The 20,964-nt window shown below is 36.0% G+C and overlaps 1 protein-coding gene across 2 annotated transcripts in view; it reads right to left on the minus strand.

The window, feature by feature from the left end:
- The window catches only part of LUZP2 (leucine zipper protein 2), a 117,043-nt gene that overhangs the window by 43,636 nt on the left and 52,443 nt on the right, over positions 1-20,964 (minus strand). For both annotated transcript variants that reach the window (XM_010710705.3, XM_010710706.3), the window contains exons 3-6: positions 20,838-20,908; positions 18,930-19,011; positions 12,103-12,165; positions 1,706-1,768 (exon numbers count right to left, since the gene is read on the minus strand). In XM_010710705.3, the coding sequence (XP_010709007.1) occupies positions 1,706-1,768; positions 12,103-12,165; positions 18,930-19,011; positions 20,838-20,908 (279 nt within the window). The remainder of the gene's footprint in view (positions 1-1,705; positions 1,769-12,102; positions 12,166-18,929; positions 19,012-20,837; positions 20,909-20,964) is intronic.

Consider the following 20,964-nt stretch of genomic DNA (forward strand, 5'->3'; position numbering starts at 1 on the left):
ACAGATTAAAACTGTTTGAATCATAGAATCATAAAGGTTGCAAAGACCACTAAGGTCATCTAGTTCAACCATCAGCCCATCATCACCATGCCCACTAGAGACATCACTCAGTGCACACAGTCTGGGAGAGCACTATGAAGCATGATCTTCCTGAGGCAAGCCTATCTGTGAAAGATGTTTGATTAAAAGAATATTGCTTTCGCATATTTATGATCTTTGGTGTATGGAATCCACTTAAAGAGTAGCAAATATACTGTATCTCTCTGGCTTCCAGCACTTAAATCAGGCAAAAATAACAAAAATAACAAAAAAAAAATTATTCTCATGGCACTGACCCACTTAAAATTCATACATTTATCACAGTGATTCATCAAATCTAAAATTCTTAGGGTTTAAGATATGCTCACATCTGCTGCTTTGAGTGCTGATTAGCTTAGGTTTAGTTTCCTGAAATTCTCTGCCAGCAATGCTTGCCATGCTACAGTGAACTTCATTTAATTTTAGATTTCACCTTAAGACTTACAGACTTTTGTATGCAAATATTAAATATACAGCAAAAAGGTTCAGGTTAATTACCTAACGATCAAGATGTTGCACAGCTAGGAAAAACAAACTCGAAAAATGGAATGTATATGGGAAGTAACATTGAATACAGCCAATTCTTAAAGCAGTAAACAAGAGAAGAGTGTGTATATACATGTGTATATATATAGATACACACACACACACACACATATATATATATACATACACACTATATACAAACCTTTCATTGTACTCAAATACTCTGGTATGTTTGGAAAAAAAAAAAAAAAAACAACCAAAAAAGTGATGTCTGAGGAAAATATCAGATTCTGATAACCAGCAAAAAAAATATCCATTATTTCCTACTGTTAAGGATTTCTCAGACAGAGTGTTTGCAGATCTTCAGTGGGGCTAATTAACTAATACAAGTCTCTGCTTTGACCTCATATGTTTTGCTGTTTACTTTTAAATGTAGTCTTTGAAGGAATTACGACTGACCTCAACAATGAGAATTTTAGTAAAGAAGTTTTATGCTTCTGTTCAATTCTGGTATTTATTTGTGCAGATGAAATCCACGTGAGAAGTGATATTCATATACAGTAATAACCACTCACATGAAAAGGTAAATAGCCAAAGGAATGCTCCAATTACTACATTTTACTCGGGCATTTAGGTGTTTGAAATAGTGGGGGGGTTGTATCATCAGCTATCTTTGCTAGTGTTTCTGTAGAGGGAATATTTTATAATATGACACTTTTTCCTTGAAATAATGAAAAATTATAGGGGTCAATAGTAAAAAACCTTTCAAGTCTCTACAAATTACTTTAAGAAGGCACTTAGCTACTCCTGTCTTATTCCAGGCATGAAGGAGCAGGGAATGAAAATCAGTTTAACATCTTGTTAAAGACCATAATCTATACTTAAAATGCTATATGTACATTAAATAACCATTCCCAAATTTTACTGTATAGGCCTAATATCTGAGTTTGCAGACTGCTAACATATTTGAGTTGCCTCTGAGAAGTCACAGACATTCAGATGTTCAGTTCAGATGTGTGCTTTATAAACACTCATCACACATACTCAATATATCATCTATGCCAAAACCTCAGTACAAAAGAGTCTGACACAAAGTTTTTCTGGATATGTTAAGTTTAGAATAGAGAGGAACCTTCCTTACCTCTTCTGTGTGAATACCACAAAGCTTGTTTCCTGACAGGAGCTTGTTTTTGAGGCTTTTGTTCTGAGGAGAAAAAAGTTGTTTTATTACTGAGACTTAGTGACATTTTGAGTGATCTTTTGAATATTTTATCAATCTGGTTTTATTTTATACACGAACAACATCTTCAAGTGACCGGAAAAAACGTATATAATAAAAGACAGTAGCAGCACCAAGGTGCAGCGACTTCTCTTAGAAAATTCTGAAAGCCTACAGCTTTGTATTAAAACATGCTTTTGCAGAAAGAGGAATGCACACAGATTTCAAACCATGCCAGCAACTGCAGGAAACTTTGACTGGATATGCTGAGGTAGAAATGCAGAAAAAAAAACACTATAATATTTACCTGACATCAGTGCTTAGCTCAATATCATTTTTAGTGAATCACTGTAACAATTGAGTCAAAGATGTCCACACTTAGCCAAGGTGAAGAAGTGCATGGGAACTCTTGATTAAACTTCCCAATTTAAAAGGGCAAGTAATCAAAACCTTTTAAAGGCCAAATAACTGTGAGTATGTGAGTACTGTGCACAGTGCTGCAGAAAAATCTTTTCAAGCTGACATATGCATCCACAGTTTTGGGATGCAAAACAAAAAGCCATTTGGGCTTTACTTGCAGTAAGACAATCCAGATTCTGCCTTGCACAAAAATTGATGTGCAAAATGCTGCATGTGAAGGGAAGGAGAACAAATATTCTCATAAGCCTCATGTTTGAATGAATTTTGTTCTTTGATAAGGATGTGGGGGCTGGGGCTCCAGAGGAGAAACTTCTTGCATTCACCAATGCTGAAACACAGGACTAGATTCTATGCTATGAAAGCTAGATAGCAGATGCAAAGTGATCAAAAGTAAATTTAAAAAAAAAATCCCAAAAAGATGAATTACATTCAGCACAGCTATTTCTCACAAGGGGTAAATACAAAGAGATATACTGTAATGTAATCACACATCAGATGTAACTGGACTCACATAAAAGGTCAGCGTCATTTCTTGGGCTGATGGACAAACAGATGTGCCAAAGGCAACATCTCGTTAGGAAAGTGTGCTTAGTTAATCTAGAATTTCAGATCATCTCTATGTTTTACTAAACTGCACCCATTATTCTCCAATTTCCCTATAATCTGACAATGTTTTTAAGGGTGAGATGCAATCTTTACATTTTTACTCCCTTCTATTCCTTTTGCCAAGTGAAAGGTACCATAAGAAATGCTTCTATTAAATACTATTAAAGTGTTTATAATCAACTTCTATATGCAGTTTTTCAGAGGCCCTGCATCAACTCAAGACATGATTGGAAGGAAGAGAAACCATCCAGAGGGACCTGGACAGGCTGGAAAAGTGGGCCCATGAAAACCTGATGAGGTTTAATAAGGCCAAGTGCAGGCATTTAAAGGTCACAGTTACTGGGAGCATAAAAATTTGGAGCTTGCCAGAGGGAGCTGACAACTTCTGTTAAATGTTGGAGTGCTTTTTAGTACTTAGGAAATTGCATGTTGCTACTAAGTACAGCTTTGTCTCCTGACTTCCTGACTAATATTCTTTTTTTTTTTTTTTTTTACTAGCAGAACATGAAGTATACCAATAAAAGCCTGCAAAAATGAAAAAGAGAAGGATTTGATCCTCATTCTGAACATTGCCAAATGAGGTGTGTTCTCATGTATATGTCCCATAGATTTGCTAGAAAGGAGCTATTCAAAATGAATTCAATCAAAGATTTTTAGGTTAAAAATGCATAGCAAGACACAATATCTCATGCTTAAGTTTTAGACAAGAATTCAAGATGATGGGTCTTAATTTCCTATTCAAATAACAACAAAAAGCTAAGTTTAACTGGACATTTTTAATTTGTTTAAAACATCGTATATGTTTTAAATTTCTTTAACAGAAAAATTTCAAGTTTAAAACCCAATATATTTAAAGAATGAATTAAGTAACCATGTCTTCAACGGGCTGTCTTAAAATGATGTACAGTAATGATTTTAGTTAGATACGGTCTTTTAGATTTACAGAAAGGATACCATGATATTCCAAATGAGAGATGTGGTTAGTTGGCATGGTGAGGATGGGTTTGGGTTGGACTTCACGATCTTACAGTCTGCCCATCAAATCCATCTCTCTCCATTTTGGAGAGAAGGATGTTGTGGGGTATTCTGCCAAAGGCTTTATGAAGTCCAGACAGGTGACATCAGTGTCTCTTCTTTTGTCCACTGATGCAGTGACACCATCATAAAAGGTCACGTTGACCTCTAGCCACCTAGAGAACTGGTTTAATATTCTGATGCTGACATTTTGTAATATATAGCACCTATATTATCTCTTTGAGATAGCAGCAGGGCATCAGCTGTGGATGAACAAACTGTACAACTTAGACATCGTTAATTCAAGGCATGTTTCCTTTACCTGCTAGCCTTCTGAAGCATGAGGACAGAACATGTTCAAGCAAAGAAAATCACTTTCCCTCAGAAAATTATTCCAAGCAATTCATTTCACTTCAGACATTTTATCTGAGGTCTGACAGCAATAGTTTGTTGTATACAAGATATATCTGGCTCTGCCTCCCTTTGATGAATAGCACATATGAACTCATTCATATGATGAGCTCCAGCTCATCACTGCAGCCTTTCTCTCTTATGGACATTCTATAAAAATCATCAACAAAAGCAACAACAACAAAACCCAAATGCAACCAACACAACAAAATACACTCCTAAACAACAAAAAGCTCTGGACTGTACTCAGCGAGAGTGCCAGAGCCAATTGCCAAGATGAATACTCTGCCATTTCCTGTTAAACAAAAGTTGCTCACTGAGCCTTTTTGAGGGAAAATCAGAAGGCAGCAACTAACCAAAATGAAATATCTGAAAGTATTTGATATCAGAATATACTGGAATCCATTTTGGTTTGGATATTAGCTTTATATTTTCAAGATGATGAAAAACTGTTTGATATAGCACAAAACAGGGTGAAAGCTTTAATCCCAGCTAGGTCTACTCAGCCCTTCATTTTTCTAAGATGGATAAATTGAGTTTCCTGCACTCTACTGTCTGAGGGCTTTTAGAAAAAAACCTTATACTCTGCTTTGCTTCAGCCTTCCCTAATCTAAAGTCATTACTTTTATCTGAAATAACTGAAATTTGATGACATTTTAGACTAAAACACACATCTAAATGTTAATATTCAGAGAGTTTACAAACATGCACTTCCACAGGAAACAAGACAAAAAAACAAACAGCAATGAAATAACTACTTTTTTTAGAAAAAAAAAGAAAGACAAGTTCTTGAATTAATGCTATTTATAAGATTACAAAACAGTGTCAAATAATGGTACATGCAGTCTTTTTGATGAATGTTTTAAATAGCTAAATGAAAAAAGTTCCTTCAACCTCTCATCGTTTGGAGTGAATTCTCCTGTTACAGTAAAAAGCCAATGCACAGGGCCAACTATTTTTTTCTTCAGTGTATTTTCTCCTTTGCAATTTCAAGAGACCAGGGTCATTTATTTTCTTTATCCCTGAGTAAAGACAATTCAATACGAAAAAGTGATACAAAGAGGCACACATTGGACAGATGTAATTTGATGTAATTTTCAATCACACCTTTCCAGTCATTTCAAATGGACTTTCACAGCTGATGTCCTGCTGCTACCTCACATTTCTAATTCTTTCTAAGTTTTAATTAAAAACACAGCAGCGTGTTGAATGCAGAATCCCATTTAACAGGATGTGAATCTCAAACGGGGTAACTGCCTTTTCAATGCAGGATTATCTACAGCAGAGCCCTGATTACTCTTTAAACATTCCCTTTGGCAGAGTTGTATGAGTGCTCCAGGGACAGTTAGTGGAATCAACAAAGCAGAGCCCCTCCTTGGGTAGATATCTGCCCTGAAGTTCCTCTCTCTCATAAGTTTGAAAAGAAGGGTAAAAAGGAGCTAAAACAGCTGTGAGCTACAGGTTAGGAGAAAAAGGGAATTAAAATTCCACTGACAGCCCTATCAAGATAAGAAGAGGAAAATGAAAAATTAAATGCATTTGTTACTTCCAAAGAACCAGGCTCTCTCTCACTGCAAGATTGAAGGGTCACAGCGGTCACACTCAGCCCTACAGATTCTCTTTCTCTCCTGTACCAGTAGGAAGAGGTGAAATACTGCATTAAGCACGTCTTAGATCCTTGCACATTTGCATCTCAGAATTGCCAATATCTGCCTTAGAACATAAGTGACATAGTTATGAAAGGAGGAGGGCAGGATACGACTAAAGCGTACATGTATGCAGCTCTCTGAGGAATCATATCACTCAAGATCACTTTAATATTAATAGGCTCTGTCTCGTGAATTCTCTCAGTAGCAGTGCCCTGAGTCTTGCTGTTACAGAATTTTCAGTCAATATGTTTATTTATTTATTTTTTTTAAAGCAGCAGTCTGGAAGAATCTAAAAATATTGAGAACATACATCTGTGGTTTCAGAGCTGTCACCACAGTGTCTTTCAATTGGGAAACAGATATCCCTGGGGCTGTTCTACCAGATTGATTCAAAAATTAAACACATTTTCCACCATCCTATGCCCATTTCTATGCCTAGATAATAAACACTAGATAAGAGCTCCTTGCCCCTGTCCTGGTATGGTGTGTCCTGACTTAAAGTGATTTTCAGAATACAATAATTTGTATGTTAGGATGTTCCAGTATTTTTTAAACTATTATTTTACATACTACTCAGATGTTGTCACCAGTACAACAAGATTAGAAAAGTGAGACTTCTTGCAGGGATGGGGTTCATACCATGAAGCAATGCAACGCTGGCTTAATATTTGAAATAGATGCAGTACAACTGGGCTCATATTTACTTATGCCTTGTTATGAAAATCAAGGTAGCAATCTACTACCATAAGTTACGTGTAGCAAAACAATAAAGCACAAAGAATACAGCTGATGTGAGATCTTTCTGGCACTGAAGTGGCCAGATTGCATTGGCAGGGTGACCGTCCTCCGTGTAACCAGTGTGCAACTGATCAGTAAACATTTCACTTCATAACACAAATGTAGGCTTAGGACAATTTGCATAGACAGGGGTATTCTTACTCCACTGGCATAGAACTCTAGCCAAAGCTTCATTAACTTCTCAATATTTCTTAGAATTCATTCAGTGATAATTCAGAGCACAACACTGATATTTTGTGAATCATTAACACTATTCCTTCCTGAATCATCATATGAAATTATTTTTGCTAGGATACTTCCTCTTGGTGAGGAAAAAGAAATAAGAATATTCTAACTTAAATTGGACTATGCTTTCAGGATCCCCCAAAAAAAGTTTGCTCTTTTTTTAGTTAAGTAAAACAACATATACAGATCAATCATACTGAACTGTTAAGGGCCGTAATGAAAATTATTCCAGTGCAGTTCAACTTAATTGCTTTATAGGAGTAAATAACATATAAATATAAAAAAATATTTCCAGAAAAAAAATAATTTCAGTGAAATTCTGACCTTGGGATATTAAAGACTACCATGACAGATGCAAAAAAGGAACAAAAGTTGCAGACAAATTTTCCCAGTACTTTTAAATGAGCCTAAGCAGTCAAGATGACATGAATATCCTTTTGCCAAGAACATTTGGAATGGGCCTCTGCCTGGTCATCTGTGAATGAATTCACATCATTACAAATATCTCCTATTCAACAGCACTGCCATAGATAGGGAGTTGAGTGACTATCTCCAAATTAAGAGACAGCTTCAGCAGGATTTGGAGTTGTGCCCTAGAGTGGTAAACAATTTCTTGTCATGAAGTCAACATTTTGTTAGAAAGAGAACTATTTTCAAAAGGGTCTTTCTGACACATGAGCAGTGACAATAATATGTTCTCTGAAATTATTACTACAAAACATAATTCTCTTGGTGGATAAAAGTTCTGCATTTCTTCCATGTTGATGACTTGATTAATCTTTGATATTTAGCCAAGCTGAAGAGGAATTATGGTTAAATTGCATATGATCTGAGGTAGATTATCAACAGAGGTTGTGTTCAAACACATCAACATATTTCTGCATTATATTAAGAAGGGCAACACCTCGAACACTTCAGTTATCCAAGCACACAATATGCTTTATACACTCAATCTCACACTTAGTTACAAACCTATTCCATAACAAAATTTCAGACCACTTGATAGAAAAACTTCCACTAAACCTAATAACAGAGCTCAGAACATCCATCTCACCTGCTGGCTATGGTCAATTCCTGCAAATGCAGGGCTAAGGAATTTTCTGTCATCAGGTAAATGAAAAAGTTGTATATATGAGGATTGCTATTTTACCTGATAGAATAGAGACATTAAAATCCTAACATCAGTGACTTTGATATCAATTCAACAAACATTTTCATGCTAAAATAGAATAAAATCTGCACAGTAGGAAAGAGATAGTTGCCCCCTTGTCCCACCTTCACGTCAGCATGACTAAGATATTCAGAGCACTGCAAATGTGCATTAGGAATCCTTACATTCTATTCTATCTTTAATATTATAAAATAACATGATTCGTTTGGGGGTTTTCTGTCTTTATAATTATTATACTCTAAAATACGGTGTAGTGTTTTCAGAGCTAAAGAATAGTTTGGCACTAATTTTTTACTAATTCTTTTTCATTATCAATGTATGTCCTGCTTTTAATGACACAGATCATTGTTACTCCCTTTGAAATGGTCTTCCCAGGAGGCAATTTAAACATCATAGTGCTAAAAGCCAACGTTCCCACTCATCTGCATCACAAGAATAAATTGGATCAGCATATTTCTTTCTCAGTTCAACTGATTAAACAGCATTTCCAACTTTTCACTTTCTGTACAAATCACACTGGAAAAATTTAAGACAGTCATTAATTTGGGAAGGAAAAAAGGATATATTTTTTTAACCCTCAAATGAAGATTCAAAGGCCTTTAGCTGCCTGCTGTTAGAAGCTGCTTCTATTCTATTCTTCCTGCTTATGTATGTTTTCCCTGGCAGTGCTGCTGCCTCTGATACTTATGGATGATTTCTTCTGAATTGGAGAACCATCCAAAAAGGAAATGAGGCTTGACTCACCTTCCTTCTGCATGGGAACAGATTTTTATACTTAGAAAATTCACAGGATAAGAGTTAATTTTATCTCCAGAGTACAAAGACAGAAGAAATAAAATGTCCTCCTTTATAGAATAGTGCCAAGTGTCAAAGCCTTAAAATTTCATTTCTGCTTTACTACGAGAACATATTTTTTCACCCCACCATCTTTCAGTGCAGTTCAATTGAATTCACCCTGCAGAGCATGAAATTCTCAATAGATCAGGGACTTCAAACTGCCTTGACTTCATCTTCTATTAGTGCAACTATACACAGGAAGACTGAAGAAAATTCTGTTTAGGATGATTTACTTGACACTAAAGCTATATAACCACAGTTTATATATGAGTAATACCAAACTCTTGCTTACAAGGTACTTATTTGAAACAATGCTTCTTAGCAGGAAGAATACGTATTACTGGGAGCTATCAAATTCATTTTCCTCTCCTGGTTTGCCTGTACTACTTTGTCTTTTATGTAATCCATATTTTTCAAAATACTGTCACAGTCTAAACAGCCAAGAAATATACAGCCTGATATAAACCCTTTGCCAGCTTAATAAATACATGGGATTGTGGTAAAATAGTACATGTAAAGACTTTAACATACTTTAATGTAAGTATACATAGTTATAATAAAACACCTTGCCCACAGATATTACCTGAAACAGTAGTCATATCCTCTCTACTCACACTGTAATAATATTATTTAAATAAGAGTATTATTTTGTATTTTTTAATACAGATACCTTTTGTCTAATGTGTGGCAATTGCAGCATCCATGTGACAGAGCTGAATAACTTCTTGGTTACAGAATATAGTTAATGATACCATTTATTACATTTTGGGAGAAATCCCTAACTTATTCCTTATCTCAAGGAAATTATATACAGGCAAACATCAGCTGGAGGTCTTACAGATTTTTTCAGGAAACATTTAGGGACCTCTAACAGAGGAATTTTTAAACACAACAGTACTCATTGTATACAGCACTTCTGTTTTTCCCTCCACACTTTTATTTTTTTTGACAAAGCCTTGAATAGCCTGAAAATTACATTTCTGTACATTGGCTTCTCCTCATGTGCTACAGCACAGCTGCTACATTCAGCTGGAAAGCTGTTGTTGTCTATTCTTATCTCTGAATTGTCAAGATGAATGGCAGTAAGGCATGTGCTGAAAGGATGGAAAAAAATAGGGAATTATTTTTATAGTTATGGGGGAATCTGAGATTGCTGCATTCAATATTTGCCAATACAAATAGGGGGTAAATGCAATATTTGAAAGAGGGACAACAGTAGCTGTGAATGGAATTCCATTTACACTATGCACCTCTATTTGTATGAACATAGAGCCTTTAAAATTATATAGGAGCACTATCCATTAAATGTACATCATATTTACTCTTACAAACCATTTTTGTATTTTGTATAACCATAATGCATATTCAGTGATTGGAGACAAGGCACGGATAAACAATGCTTCCTCAAAAAAGTACAATTCATTTTGTCAATCTAATTAAGAAAATATGAGGTCCTTGTTGAAAAGGCCTATATCAATTACTGAAATTCCAGAAAAGCTATTAGTGGGCATATAGGGAACTGACCATGTAGTGTAGAGATTCTACAAAGAGCCATTAAGTAGGGATAACCGCTTGTTCCTTTCTCACACACTGACTGATGCACAGGAGAGCAATGCAATTCTCTCAAACCAAATTTCTTCCAAGGCAAATTTAGTTGACTAAAGAATGTGTGCTATGTGAGAAGCACCAATTGCATGGATGCCCCAGATAAATCTATGTAGAAATCCAGAAACTGTTCACTCAATGGCTCGTATCATGCCTGTGCATCTTCTCTCTTTTATAGTATAAAGCGCTTTAGTGAAAACAGAGAGAATCACAATGACATCAGAGACATAAATACCTATGTATGAGAAATACCCCTAAAACATTTACGATATTATGAATGTCAACTTACATGCTTTTCCCTGAGCGTTTATCTATTCTCCAATCATTTTACAAGTTAGAAAAAAAAAAATCATCATCTTCACATAGTGTAGTAACTAGAGATCCCAGTCAAGCTGAAGGTGCACTTAGTGCCTGACAATCACAACACCACAAAGTCCATGACTGAAAGAAGCTGCACAACTACTGCACTGTTTTTGACTGTGTTGGTTTTTTTTTCCTCGTGCGTTTTCTTGGGCTGAGCTTGGAGGGAATTCATGGCAGACAACATGTGCAACTGCTAGTCAAGAGCAATAATGAGTACAAGGGTATCAGGAGAGCAAAACCAACATAAAGCCTGTGTACAGAATTCAATTTTGTGAACAAGTGTTAAAAATAAGGCACATGGTAAAAACTTCTGAAAGGAGCAGTCAGACAAACAAACAAAAAAACCATACAAACAGCCCAGAAGCTGTTCAAAAACACTGTATCAGAAATCCCCAAAGCCCTGAATAAACCTAATAAAACTAAGACCACAGGGAACAACTGAGGAAAATCTGCTGAGAGGAGATCAGGAAAAACTATTAAAAATAATCAAGTTAAGCACTGAAGTAAGAAGGAATTTGATAATATAAGTTGTGGAAGTGTTTGGTATCAGGAAGGGGCCTAGAAAATCAATGTACAACTGGTTCATAAATATACATTATAGGGCATATGCACTAATACATCCTCAAAATCCCAAATCCCAGTGCCTGCAGTGAGGCAGGCTAACACAGTCTACTATCATACCATTTGGGACTGTCACTGTCACAGGAGATACTGTGATCCATGAATCACTGAGCATTTCTTTATATTCTTTTAATTTACAAGGGGGTAGCATTGACAATACCTCTGTGCCTCACTCAGAGCATCATCTGCAACATTACAGCAACTTCTTGGCACTCCACTGACCTGTATGCATTTCTGATGGAGCAAAACTCATCTCATTGATGGTACCCCATAGTTTCGCCGTGAATTATTTTGTGTTCTGAATGGAGAAGTGAAGCAGTACATCTATTGACATCCCCATCAAATTACTCATGTTTTGAATCAAAGGAACGCTGAGAATCTTCGTTGACCACTCAGTTTAGGTAGGTGTGGATATATTCAACAACTAAACCATCAGTGCATTATCAACATTACTCACATCCTAAATGCAAAGCAGAGTACCACACCCGCTAGTAGGAAAAAAACTGTTTCCCAACCCAAACCAGAACACAGTCAACTTCTGAAACTTCTTTGAAACTGACTTCACGCATATATTGCCAACACTTAAGCATTCTTCTTACCTCGTTTTGGAGGGCACGGATCATTTTGCTCTTTCTTTCCATTTCAGTCTTCAAAAAGTTAATCTACAGGTGGGAAAAAAAAAAAGAAAAAAGCTGGGTTTCTGAAAGGTAGCTAAACATCATATAATCATAGAGTGGCTGAGATTAGAAGGGACCCAGAGGATCACTGAATTCCAACTCCTTTGCCACGGGCAGGGCCACCACCTTCCAGATCTGGTACTAGACCAGGCTGCCCAGGGCAGCCCCATTTAACCTGATCTCGAACACCTCCAGGAATGGGGCATCCACAGCCTCTCTGGGCAGCCTGTGCCAGCACCTCACCACCTTAAACTTCTTTTTTTCCTCTTTTAACCTTATTCACAGCCTTCAAAGAAAAAAATAAGTAAATCATGCATAAAAACAATATATCTTAGAAAGCTACTGGTTTTGTACCAACAGGTATAGGTTGCAGTTCTGAATAACCTGATAAACCTGTGAACGGATACACATTACTTGGTGAGAAACTCAGAATTGAGAGGAAAAAAAAAAACAAATCCTCACTTTACTTTTGTACTAGGAGATACAGTGTTTGTTTTTCTAATGAAGTCCAAAGTGATCTTCAGAGGTAAGGATTTGTATAAAACTATTAGCTTATAATTTTTGAACCCTCTAAGATACCACATCTATCATAACAGGGTTCTAACAGCTATTGGTCCTGAGGAGGTGAGACTGACAATTTCCATCAGACTTACCTGTGAAATAAAGCCTAATTTATACATGGAAGTGGTTGAATGTGCTCTTTTGTCCATATTCATTTGTAACATTTGTCCTGCAAGGTAACGCTCTCAATCTTAGTTTAGTAAGCAGTTTTAAAACTATTTTTTACTCATCTAAGTTTCACTTAGGAATGAGTTTTCCTTCAGTCTTAAAAAACTTCAATGGAAAAAGAATGCTTTAATTATAACAACTAGCATTAAATTAGCACAGTGCTTTCATCCATAAGCATCCACCTACAGTTCACTAAATTCTCATTCCTGTATATCCAATGCCCCATGTGTTTTTCTCTCCATCTCTGATACAATTACTGCCTACATCCATGGGAAACTAGTTTATCTGACATTGCTGTAGACTCATTAAGAAAGAAGAAAAAATAATTAAGTACATGTCATTACTTGAGAAAACATTACTGGTCTTGACACTGCTCTTATCAATATCAAAAGATAGATGAGAGACCACCAGCTTAACTTAAGAAAGTCTGTATGGGGTATATGAGACAAATATCAACAGATAGATGTATTAGAACTTCCAAAATCCTTCCCAGATTTTGCCTAATGATTTGGTTAAGGGAAATACTAGTTACCTGTAGATACTACTGAGGATCATTCTTTAGCAGAAAATGAGTATACTCAGTACTTGCCTAGAGATGACATCCATAAATGAATTCAATTTACATACATTCTACAACAAAGAAAACACTTTTGTATAACAATAAATTGAGGTCACAATCAGAGTAGAAATTTATGATTAACTGAAAATTAAGAAATAGTGTACTTCTTGCTGTTCAAAAGATTAGCAAGTTACCATTGAAAACTGACAGCAAACATTAATCGTTCTTCGTTAAAGAGCATTCTTGTTCTTAGCACTAATCCTCTCATAAGAATGTTAATGCTTCCTCAAAGCACATCCTATGTCCAAATACATATGAAATACTGAAAAAGGTATAGTACTGGATTTGTTGACTGTGTGCTCTCCATACAAAACCTGAAACTAGCAATCTTTTCTGCAGAAGATATTTTTTTGACATCTGTCATGGATTTATGATTTATTATTTCACATCATAACATCATGTAGTGCACTGGGAGTTAAAGAATTAATGCTCCAGTTCTGGGCACCTGTCTAGAACAGAAGAACTACATACCCCAGAGGACTTTGCATTCAGAGAGGAGATATAACCCCTGGCAAGGTCATCTGATGTTCCCTTTTTCTTCAGCTCTTCCCTGCTGCTCAACCCAACTGCACATCTCACCTCAGTGTTATGGTGATGCCTTCAGTTCTCGGACACTTTCTCTCTCATTATATTTGATTTATTAGCTTCAATTCTAATTATATTGCATTATAGTGTTATCCTGCATTCCAGTGCTGCATTTAGTGAATTAGTTTGTTTCTCCTCAGATCATTGCCACTGTTTTTAATTATTTCAGATCTCCCGTTTCCCCACTCCAGAGGCGCGGTTTCATGAATCCCTCTGCCCTGCAAGTCACTGAACTGGGCCAAACCTGCCCGTAAACCATTGACAGACACCACAGGGCTGTTAATTTAACCAGCAATTTGTGTGATGGTTTTACTCCTAATGTCAAGGCATAGTAACGGACTACAACACTGCTTCAGAATCTCAAGTTGAAAAGTGGAGTTTAAAGCACAAATGACAACAGTGCAGAAACTGCTTTCAAGAACAGTACAAGTTCTGCTTTCATCCTCCAGATCCTGCTAGCATAGTAAGCTTTTGAGTGCTTTTCTTTGTTAGAGGAGAGGTGTACTAAATGAAATAATAAACTATGAATCTTTCTGCAGCTCTTCCACTTTCTATCTGCTCTTTGTTCTTGTTTGACTTTCAGATCTTTCCTACTGTTGGCTGTCTTTAATCACTATCTAGCAGTAATTATGAAAACACATAATGAAAATGTATTGGTGGTTCTAAGAATGAACTTTTCATGTTCTTCTGGAGACAAATATCCAAGGTACTCAGAGCTTTGAGTGCTTCAGAGCTCATTACATTTATTAAAGGCAACAGTTTTCACCCAGTAGCCTTTACTCACAGTGTGTGAACTTGAAATGTTCAAATTAGATATTTCCCCACTGAAATACAAAATGCTTTAGCAGGTGGCTGTGACCTAATTCTATGAGACAGATATTTACCATGGACAGAAAGTGGAGGAATACCAACAAAGTCATTACTGCACAGTCAGAGCTCAGCTATACACTTATTGCTTACCTACAGACATCATCAACATTGCTCAGGACTAACATCAGAACAGTTAAGATGGGACTGAAATACATTCATTGACACCGTTGACTAAGTAAGTAAACCTAACATACTCAACACTGACTGTCATGGTCTCATTTTCAAATTACTATGTAGAAAATGATTCTAAAAGCCAGAGAAAGTGACTGAGACTATAAAACATAGAAAATATTCTATCATTTGGTAAAAGGAGAGAGTAATCTACAAAGTGTCCAATATCTCTGAAACCAAAGCTAAACATATCTTGTCTGCCAGGATTCCTTGCACGAACAACTTTTCAATGTTAAGCTGTAATTTAATGAAGAAACATTTTTGTCATAGAGGCATTTACGACTTTGTCACAAGAACTGCTAATAAATAAAACAGGTTGGAGTGAAATGGATATCCTATCTTCTTATGAGTTTGTAATATTTCTTAGGATTCCTGTTTGGTGATAGATATATCAGAATTTAATCCTGAGCATTATATTTGTGCTTTATTACTAAGAACATCCTTATCCATACTGATATCCAATTAATCATATTGTTTTTATTTTTTAACAAATCACAGTGGGATTTTCTGCAGACATATTTTCACCTTCATTTTGACAGGCCGTAGAATAATTATACTGTCAAACAATCCCATCACCACACCTTTCTAAAAACTATTACCATGATATACGATAGCAGCAGGAGCAAAATGAGAAAGGCAGTCTAAAATTAGTCTACCCACTCTAGTTTCGCTGTTGTTTTTTTTTCTGTCCCCTTCCAGCCCCTGTCATAATTTCCCTGCTTCATTCTTCACTGTCTCTCTCATCTAAAGCAGTCCAGCTGGTTTCATACACTTTGAGAGAAATTTATGGGAACCAACTTTACAGACTCAAAGTGACTTCCTAAAATAGTAGCTAGCTGAGAAAATGCAAGCAGTTAGTATGAAACACAGTCAAACGAACAGCCAGCTTTCAAAAAGCTCTCAAGAGCCTGTTAACCTAAGGCAGAAGCAAGAATCACTACTATCTTCTGTATTCAAGTTCACTGAAAAAAAAAGAAAGTTCACTGAAAAAGTTACACAAATGCATTGTTTTCTACTTCTCTGTTAGCAACTGTAAAAAATCAGTCCTCCAACCTGAATTCTGTTTCTTCACTTCTTGGAGAAAGAGAATCCTCATCCTCTTGCATACACTTTGCTTTTATGTAATAGACATCACCATCTCACTGTTGTTCCCTCTTGAACACAAACATTAGCATCTATATATATTGCCTTATGCGAGAGAACAAAAGGGCTCTGTGTTTGCAACCCCTCCTCAGCATTTAGTGCACATGGTGCTGAGAAATGTAACCTTATGCTTATTTACTCAGATAGAAAATACAGACTTAATTCACCAAATCCTGTAGGATAAAGTGTGCTTAAGCTTGATTAGAATTAAACTCAATTCATTAAATTAGAATTAAACTCAAGCTAGGCTTGCCTCAAAGTAACACTAGACCTTCTTTCAAAATACATATTGTTTTCAAAAATATGGGAGAAATCGGGTGTAGAGTAACTGTGTGTGACAGTAATAATATTTATTTCTGTTTCTATTGCAGCTTTCATCTGAGGACCCCAAAGCACTTTTGGAATATTCATTCAGTCTCATTATTTGTGAACATGTACATTTTACCCTCAGGCATATGGAAATAAGTGTCACAAATCAAGGATTCATCGCAGCCTTCCTTAAAATCAGTGGCCAATTAAGTATTCTATTATTGGCAACTTTAAGAATACAGTTCAAGAATTCAGTTTCTCTAACCACATGGCAACACTCCCAGTTCTATTAATAACTCAGGGATTTTTTTTCCTTGTGTCTTATTTTTTGTTGGTTTTGTTTTGTTTCTGTTGTTTTATGCTCTTCCAAAGCACTATTCTGGGAGCTGAATTCGTGCAAGGCACCAGTGCTCAAGTTAAAAAGACAGCACTGTGTCATGAAGAACAGAGCCAATAATCCGTCTGCTATAGCTGAGATTTATTTAACCCACAGCTGAGTTCATCTCAAGTCTCAAGATGGAATACAGAGACAAAATGACAAAATATATTTTCCACATTTAATTTGCAGGGCCTAAAATTTGCTCAGCCACAAAAGCTAGCGAGAATTTGTCAATGTATCTGTAAAAAGACAATTAAGACAATGTTAGAATAGCCTGTTTTGATTATATCCAAGAGAGAGAACGTGGCTTTATTCCTTTATTTCAGCATAAGTTTCTTAATGAGAAAACTCATACAAGTGTAGATTGCAATTTCTATATACACTCTGGCCTGACTATTGAGAAAGACCCAAGTATAGTTCATTCTTTTTAAGTTCAGTACAGCATACTATTTATTTTTTCCCCTCAAGAACAGAAGAGGGCTTTTATTCTCTCTTTAAGCCTACATGTATTAACAATCTAGTAATTATACTTTGTGAGAGACAAAGGAACTGGTAAAACGTTACCTCTACAGTTCTGATTTCTGATTAACAAAGGGAAAGAGAGTACATATCTGTTTATAACCCAAGTACAAATGACCCACATAAATCGTAATTCAACACTAGATGGCTTTTATGTTAGACATTTGTGACATCAATGATCAAGTCCAAATGGGGGGACCTGCATTTGCCTTCCCAGCTCCAGAATCTAACCAGCTCCTTCTTGCATCCCAACTGCATATCAAGGGAGTACTTGTGTGTTCCACTAACCTCCAGATCCTACTATTTGATGGTAATACTCTCACAGGAACCTGAGAGTGCTAGTAGCAGTGCACTGTGACAGCTGCCTAAGACACTAGAATCTGCTTTAGATACTAAGAATTCAAATATTCCACTTTAAGCACCTAACATGTAGTTTGATCATCATGACTATTCACCTTGGGTCAACTGATGAATTGGAACAAAGATCTCTTCTCTTACTGAACACATTGCAGACATTCATTACATTCAATAGCAATATTTTACTTCTTAAATCATCAATATTTAAAATAATCATTAAAATAACGAGCTCATATGTTGCATACCAAGGACATAAACACACACAAAAGACACGTGAAGGAAAAAGAAGGCATTTCTGAATATTCACTGAATTATGCAATTCATTTTAAATCTCTGTCTTGGGAACACTCTAGTTTATTGAGTCTGAAAACCAATAAAATATTACCAAATATACCAGCAATTACACAATGTGAAACTAAAAATACATCTACAAAATCTTCTAGCAGATTGTTTACAAGCCCAGAATGAGAATCACAGAATACTTGAGGGCTGAAGGAATCTCTGGATATTATCTAGTCAATTTATGTTCATGCTATAAGAATATCACTGACCAACATAAGAACATGTTCATGCTTATATTGAAGAATTAAACAAAGAATGATCCTTTTTTTTCCTCCTGCAATAGCAAAATTTGGCTATTCATGCTTTGAGTTTATACTTTTTTCTAGTGATAGTGAGATCAGTGTCAAATACACAACTATATATACTGTACCACATACTACAATCAGTAGCAATTAAATAAATGTCAATGGCAGTATGACAGTGTACTCTGGTACAGGTAAGACATGAGGATCCTTAAAAGTACCTCACTGGCATAAGGACTTGGGCCCAAATCTTCAAGATACTGGGTAAATATTCCCAAAGCTCACAGAAATTAGACAAACATATTAGTTTTTCCAAACATATGAATTTTCTCCACTCCTTTCTTCTGATTCTTATAGAGTACTATATACCTCAAACCTAAGATTTTGTTTTTACATGAGATGATGACAAAGTCTCTATGTTAGAAGGAATTTTAAAAAGACAGAAAGAAAGAACTCAAAAATTGGAAAAGGGACAGAGACTCACAGTAGCCTGCTGCTTTTCTGCTTTCTCAGCTGCCTCATTAAGCTGCTTTTGAAAGGCTTCCTGGAGAGATTTCATTTCTTCCCTAGTCGAAAACACAAAACAAACTTCATCCCAAGTGTCCATTAAGAATTCACTTATCAGCTTCAAGAACAGATTTTTATTTTTTTTAATTATAAGAGTAACTGACAGATATGCTGCATGTGCTAGGTGTCTTACTAATAGAATTAAGAAAACCTCATGAACTACATGTAAAGTGTACCGAATTCCATCAGACAATTTTTGTCTGGCACCATCATTCACCAAATAATATTCTATACAAATATTTGTTGTATAGAATATCTACCAGTGTATACTTTCTAGGAAAATAGATTTTCACAATAAAATCAAGGTAATTTGGCTTCTGAAAATATATCAGACTGAAACAACACAGTTATCAAGGTCAACTTCAAAAAACGTTATAAAAACACCTCATAATAAAATTCAACTTTCACGTCTCTTTCTAGAAAGAAACAACAGAAAAGTCAGTAGAAAATTCTGGCATAAAAATGGATGAGAAAAAACAAGGTAATAGTTTGGACTAGGCATTATTTGAATCAAAACATTTTTGCATTTCAGATGCAATCACAGAATTTCTTCCAAGTGATTGCAGCAGGCTGAGATCCTCTGCTGGTGATCTCCTTCTACCCACATGACACATTTTGGAGCTGTCACATAGTACAAGACTGACATATTTCAGAACTTCTGTTGAGAGTTTTCAGAGCTGTTTCTTGCAGTAATCTTTCATGAAAAAGGAGCAACACAGAACTGAGCTGACATTCAGCTGGCAATTCAACTCAAAGAAAATTAATCTGGAGTGGAAAGCACCTAAACTTGTACCAGAACAGAATTTGTGTGCTACTGGATCAATTTTTTGTTTGTTCAGGCCTCTATTACTACAGCAATTTGTACAATGCTAGGTTGAAACATACTGATTTGAAATAGAGATCGAGCAGCATGGAACCAGTGCATCATCAGCACAAATCAACTCCCTTATTGTACTAACTAAAGTAATCATTCTGAAATACTGATGTTTCAAGCAGCTCTTCACACTCTATTCCTTCTTGACATAGAGGGCAATGCCTCCTTCCCTCCTTCCTTGTCTGTCCCTTCTGAACAGCTTTTAGGCATTGATAGCGGACTCCAATCATGGGAATCATCCCACCAGGTTTTAGTGATGGAAACTATACCATGGTTTTCCAGTAGCCTGGTAGCCTCCAAAAACTCTGTGGTATTTTATATGGCTCCAACTTGCTTTCTGTTGAAGAATGGAAGGTTCTTGTCACAAGCCTTCCTGCATTGCCATACGTGCTTCTACTAAATACATAAAATGCCAGCAATAAGAGGGCCAAGGGATTTAAGTCGTGCATTTCTAACATTGAAGGAACTAAATACTGTAATTTATGTGTGGTGTTCTCCAGAGGAAAGTATGAGATATAGATGCATCCTTTATATAATATTGTTTGAAATAAGGTGATCTCTATACTAGTTATGTTTACTTGTGATTGAAGTTACATTAATGACACGATTTAGTGGTCCAAACTCCAATGACTAAGTGGGTCACAGTGCTGAACAATGACAGAAACAGAAAGTTTCATACCTAAATCTTCCTGAGAAATTCAAAATCCTTTTCCTTAGCAGGTATCTCCACGCAGCATTTTTAATGTCTGTCCAGTATCAGCGCACATGTCATTTGTTTCAAGTTCTTTTCACAAGATAGAGTTCCTTGCCTTTATTTTACTGTTAATGTTATGATCAGCAGAATCCAGACTACATGACTGTCTAAAATTTAAGGCAAAAGGAAAGGTGGCATTTTCTAATGTTACTGCTTTCATTCTAGAAACTGAAAGAAAAGGGAGGAGGTATTCTCACCTTTGCTTTTGGCCCAGTTCCAGAAGTTTCTGCACATCACTTCTGGCTGATGCTTCATCGTTTTTCAAAGACTGATAGCAAAGCAAGAAATCAGTTACTCAAGACATCATTAGTGTTACTCAGTAGT

The sequence above is a fragment of the Meleagris gallopavo genome, chromosome 5 (genome assembly GCF_000146605.3).
Source record: "Meleagris gallopavo isolate NT-WF06-2002-E0010 breed Aviagen turkey brand Nicholas breeding stock chromosome 5, Turkey_5.1, whole genome shotgun sequence".
Lineage (NCBI taxonomy): Eukaryota > Metazoa > Chordata > Aves > Galliformes > Phasianidae > Meleagris > Meleagris gallopavo.